This window comes from Pygoscelis adeliae, unplaced genomic scaffold (assembly GCF_000699105.1).
Source record: "Pygoscelis adeliae isolate BGI_AS28 unplaced genomic scaffold, ASM69910v1 Scaffold54, whole genome shotgun sequence".
NCBI classification, from domain to species: Eukaryota; Metazoa; Chordata; class Aves; order Sphenisciformes; family Spheniscidae; genus Pygoscelis; species Pygoscelis adeliae.
In genome coordinates, this window is record NW_008824982.1 from 4,848,173 (window position 1) to 4,854,076 (window position 5,904).

At 35.3% G+C, this 5,904-nt stretch overlaps 1 protein-coding gene across 3 annotated transcripts in view; it reads left to right on the forward strand.

Moving 5' to 3' along the window:
• Positions 1 to 5,904, forward strand: part of FAM184A (family with sequence similarity 184, member A) — an 83,370-nt gene that overhangs the window by 46,244 nt on the left and 31,222 nt on the right. For all 3 annotated transcript variants that reach the window (XM_009325654.1, XM_009325655.1, XM_009325656.1), the window contains 3 exons: positions 1,279 to 1,440; positions 3,238 to 3,363; positions 3,562 to 3,708. In XM_009325654.1, coding sequence (XP_009323929.1) covers positions 1,279 to 1,440; positions 3,238 to 3,363; positions 3,562 to 3,708 — 435 coding nt within the window. The remainder of the gene's footprint in view (positions 1 to 1,278; positions 1,441 to 3,237; positions 3,364 to 3,561; positions 3,709 to 5,904) is intronic.

A 5,904-nucleotide genomic window follows, 5' to 3' on the forward strand; every position in this document is an offset into this window, starting at 1 on the left:
TTCCATATCCTTTAGATCTACAGGACTGCTGTTCATGTTTCATGCAAGCAGTGTGCTACTACCAGATACATAGGCAGTGGTGCACTTTGAGGATATCAATACAGTTTTAGGGGCAGTTTTTCATGTGGGGGTACTCCTTCAGGTAGTGGTGCTTTGTAGGGAATTACTAGTTGTATATAATGCAAAGGAGCACATAGACAAGTGCTCAAGGTTACAGTAGTTTTTCTGAGATCTGTCACGCCGAAGAGATTTGGGATTCCTTGCTGAGAGGAAAGGAGGAGTCCCTCTTTTTAAACACTCCATGGGTTGCATACAGAGGGAGAGAGTTCTGGGAGGGGGGGTGTGTGTGTGTATCTGTCTGTGTATGTCATTAACAGTATTTGCATATAATTATGCTAACAGACAGAAAGAGTAGTTATAACTGTTACCTGTTCATACCTGCAAACCAAAGGCTAGTCTTTTCTTGGGACACTTGTCCCATTGTGAATGAATTTATCTCAACATACAAAGGCAATGGCATAGACTATTACTTCTGCAAAAACTTCAGTTCCCGTTAGCTGCTGTTCTTTGGTCCCCCCTGCCTCCCTTTATTCTGTGTTTCCAGCCTACATATTTAAAAAGTTTTTCCTTTCCTATAGCTGGTGAACAATGTTCAATCTCTAATATTCTTACTTGAAGCAAAGAAGTATCATCGTTTTACAGATGGGGAGCTGAAACACAAACAGGCAGAGAAAAGTATACATAGCAGTTAGGGAAGTAATCACATTACACTCTACAGATATTAGATTGAGCTTTAAACGGGCTAATTTATGGACAGTTAGCAATCTGAAGACAGAGAAATGTATGCTCTAGCACAAGTTAATTTGTCCATTAGAAGAAACATGTACCCTAGCACAAGTTAATTTATCCATTAGATTAGAGTTTATGTATTTGAAATAGTGGTTCTCATTATTTTAATTTGCATAAAACATACTTTCTCAGAGTAGAATTACACATAATTTCAGAACTTTTATGTAACCTCTTTCCTTGCAAAATACTTCAAATATACGTTGGATTTTTTTCTTGTAAAAATCATTTAATTCAATCTGTTTGATTTTATAATATTACAGGAATTTGTTTTTTAATGTACAGTAAGCGATATTAAAGGAGAACAGGCTGTGCGAATAAAAATTTGTCTAGGCTGGAATTAGAAATCACTGGAACAAAATGAAACCAGGATGACTTGGCTGCCATTAGTAATAATGATATAAATTACTTTTTTTTTTTTGCATGTCGTAGGTGTGTCGTCTGCAAGACCTAGTACGAAAAAGTGAACAAGGCCTTGGTACTGCAGAAGGACATATCTCCAGTCTTCAAGAAACTCAGGAAATACTCCAGAAAGAACTAGAATTAACTAGAGCAAGACTGCGAGAGACCACAGATTCATTGTATAGTGTTGAGGTAACCATAACGTTGGAGAATAAATCGTGCAAAGTACAGTCACAGTGATTATGGTCTTGTTTTTAAAATGGCAAGAAGTGTTATGGTGTACACATTATTGAAGGAGCTTCATATGGCTTCATTAAAAGAGAGATTTCTCTTTTAATTTCAAGCAGGGAGAAGATGCTGCAAGCACATCTTTCTGTGGTTAATATAAATTGTAGCTTCCAAAGTATGTCTGTACAAAATATACCCAGAGTCGGATTTTTCGGAGGCTTAACAGAATTTTCATATTGTTACACCAGTGCTATTCCAGACAGTTTCATGTCTTGGTGCAAAACAAGATCCAGAGCTTACTAGCTCTAGAATTCATTGAAACCTTTTTAGGTTTTTTGTGGTGGGTTTTTTTTGTTTTGTTTTTTTAATATGCATGCATACCATGTTTTCCTCAAATAATGGGCACAGTCTTCATTTCAGGCTCAAATTTAGAATTTCAGAAGATGCTTAAGAACAGTTTAAAGATATATGCTATGATATCTTGAAAGATAGCAGACTATCATCCAGAAAACATGATGACTTCATACAATTGAAGCAATTGATTTTTCTAAGCACAAATATATTGCCATTTTAGTTGGCTTAAATGGAACTGGAACTGTCAGCTAATCTGTCAATAGCTCATTGACTTTAATACTAACCATAACCTTTCCTTTTTCTTTCTTCAGTAAACAATGTACATTTACAAGATCACAGCAATTGTGAAGTAGAGCAGCAAATATTAAAAAAAACATTCCCTGAATCTGTCTTCATACTGGTGTTATTTTCTTAACAAAAACAGCCTGAAACAGGATATTGTTGGGGTTGTTTGTTTTGGTTTGGTTTGTTTTTTTTTTTTAATTTCTTTCAGCTCTGGTCATTAGATGTGCACCCTGTTACAGTTTATAACTTCCTCTGTATTTTTTGTTATTTCTCTAAGGGTCCATATGAACTACTGCATTCTTCTCTCTTTACCTATTCTAACATTTGAATATTCATATATAGCAGGTTATTGGCAATAACATTTATCTTAACAGATTTTAAAATACATAAATGAAAATATCCTACAGAAAAATTCTCACTTTAAAAGGTCTTAATTTAAGTTTAGATGGCCATGTTTGCTTCTCATGAACGAAGCAAGCACTGCTGAAAAATATTCATGTAAGTATGGATTCTAGGTATTACCTAATACTATTATAGTGTGGTAAAATTTGAACAGAAATTGATATGAATTATAAATTTTTTCTGTGTTCAGACTGAAAGCCTGTTTCTACCAGGTTAGTCCAGTCAAGAAACAGAAAGAAGATACATATCTTTGTATCAAACCCAGATATCTCAAGCTTTGAAATTCAAATAATGAATATGTGCTGATTTAAAAAAAAAAAAAAGTCCAAAACATGCTTGCAAGAACCTAGGCAACCTGCTCTCATTCTGAAGTTAGTCCTGCACTGAACAGGACTTGATGACCTCTTGAGGTTCTTTCCAACATAAATTATTCTGTGATTCAATGTAACAGTATTCAAAAAGATTAATTCCAGAATGACTTACTGGAAAATTGCTTTTATAGCTTTTTATAGGAATGCAGAATTCTGTTCCACAAGTAAGAAATATCAGCAGATGTGTAGGCATTAATTGTGTGTAATTAGGAATTACACACTGAAAAAGTTATAGTTCAAGTTTTATGAGCCAATTGTAACTGACGTTTTTGTTATAAATGCATTCATTTAAGGTTTGAAATACTTTTTTGCTGCTGATCAGTCTCTATTGTGAAGTTTGTGTTTGCAGGGAGAACTAGATCAGGAGAGACAACAGCATGAGGCAATGATTGCTGCCATGAGAGAAGAGGAAAAGTTCAAAGTTGACAGAATGGCTCGTGACTTGGAAATAAAATGGACGGAAAATCTTCGGCAAGTATTAATTTTCTTTCTTTCGATCTTTAAATAAGAAATGAAGTGTGTATTACATACAAATGTAATAGCAAACGAAATGTATGACAAAGATTTTTGCTATTATCTAAGTCTTTCCAATTATTACTGAGTTCTTAATTCTTTTCCACTTCTTGCACAAGGTCCGCTGCATTTTAGTTATTTGACCTTTGCTTTTAGACAGGAATGTAATAAGCTCCGTGAAGAGCTGAGGCTTCAGCATGAAGAGGATAAGAAGGCAGCCATGACTCAGCTATTGCAGCTGAAAGAACGTGAAAAAAATGCAGCAAGGGATGGATGGCAAAAAAAAGTAGAAGATCTTTTAGACCAGGTAACTATGGTCTCTTTGAGAATTGGAAGGCCATTACAATTTAGTTGCTGGTGATTTATTACCAATTAACTACATGAAATTGGTTGTGACATCTGTCTTTGAAATGAAATTTGTTAGCATAATGCTTTTTAAACCTAATCATTATTGAACTTTTAAAGTAATATATGAAGATGCCTTAAAATTATATGAATGTCCTTCTTTACACTAAATGTGAATAAAACTTTTTACAGTTTTTCTGGGGGGAGTGGGAGGGTGTTGACAGTCTCACCTCTTCACTGTAACATTTCTTGATTCTCTGTCTTCTCACCTATTCTGTTGTAAATAGTTACCAGTCCTAATTGTTTGCATTTGGAGGTATCCCTTATCTTTACAATAATGACACTGTGCAAGTCACTGAAAAGTCAAAACGTCCCTCAGTTTTTACTACACATTTATTACAGCTAGGTCTTCTCTTAAGTGATTTTGAACATTATTTTTGGATAATTTTTTATAAATAATGAGTTTTTTAATTGCAAATCATATTTATAAACACAGTTATGTTAGATAATTCACAGAAAATACTTGCTTTGTACTTTTTCCAAACCATAAATACTATAGAACTGGTTTTATTGACTACAGTTTGAAAGAATAGCTGATAATGAACAAATACATTTTAAAGTAAGAGAAGTAGGCTTTGGAACTCATTGAATGACTGCGATTTCAGGGTGTTGTTAGTGTGGCTTTTATTCAGTATTATTCAGGCTTTTAATTTGCTGTCTAATTTGAGAAGTCTAATTACTGAACATGCACTTGATTTTACAGCTTCTTATAGGAACACATGACAACTTATTTTGCTGACGAGGGAATTTAACTTGTAAAATCTTGTGGCTTAGGCTCATAAAAGCTGGAGGTTTTCAAAGTTCTCGGTCTGTTACTTTTTACAACATGAATGTAATGAGATTTGAACTCATTTGATTTTAAGTTTTGCCTACTGCCTTTACCCAAGCTTCATTTACTCTTTACTTCTACATATAAATAGCATTTTCTCTAGGAAACTACAATTTGAAAGGGATATGTTTAAACCTTCTATAGTTTTAACATACTTTTAAAATACTACACTTACCTCTACCTTTTAAAAGTACCATAATAAATCTAACGTACAGTTTCAGAATGGAAAATTAGAATGTTGCAAATGAACAATTTATTTCTGCATCTGGAAGAAATTTTGGAATTGGAAAGCTCAGGAAGATAACTGTAATAAGGAGAGTTTTACTAGAGAATTTGCGGACATAGGAAATGGTCTGCATATGCAAAATGGTTGGGTGTTTTTTTCTTCATTCCTTTTACTGTACCAAAGAGCTGCACCGTTTCATAACAGCATGTGTATTCAGAGGATTAATAAGAAAATAAACCATGGGAGTCTTCACTTTTTTTTTTTTAAATCCAGCTGTTGCTTTTCCATTCCAGTGTTTGAGTTGGATAGGTATTTCATAAAGATCGAAAAGTTATTGTAGGTGGTAGGGAATTAAGCTTTCCCTCTGTAAGAACCTACATTTTATCCATTACACCTGGAGGAGAGAGAATTCCAGACCATAGCATACAAGATGGGTAACTTAACTCTTACGGAAATGGGTTTGTAGTAAGTTCCTCCTGACTGCAGTACACAAAGGGTAGCCTCTGAGAGTTACACTGACCTGAATTTATAGAATCGGGCTGACTTAGGTTGGAAGAGACCTCAGGAGGTCATCTAGTGCAACTTCCTGCTCAAATCAGTCAACACTGAATTTGAACCAGGTTGCTTAGGGCTTTGTCCAGTCACATCCTGAATAACCTCCAAGGATGAAAATTCCACAGCCTCTCTGAATAATCTCTCCTAGTGCTTAATGATCCTCGTAGTGAGTTTTTTCTTTATATTTAGACAGAACCTCCTCTGTTTCCGTTGATGATCATTGCTTCTCATTGTCCTGTTGTGCACCACTGTAACGAGGCTGGGTCTGCTTTCTCTGTAACCACTTCATAGGTACGGGAAAGCTATTAAGTCCCACAAAACCTTCTCCTCTTTAGACTGAACAAACCTAGCTCCCTCAGCAGGATATATGCTCCAGTCTCAGCCATCTTGGTGGTAGCTCTCCACTGAACGTGTTCAAGTTGTTGTGGTTTAACCTCAGCCGGCAACTAAGCACCACACAGCCACTCACACACACCCCCACCCCCCCC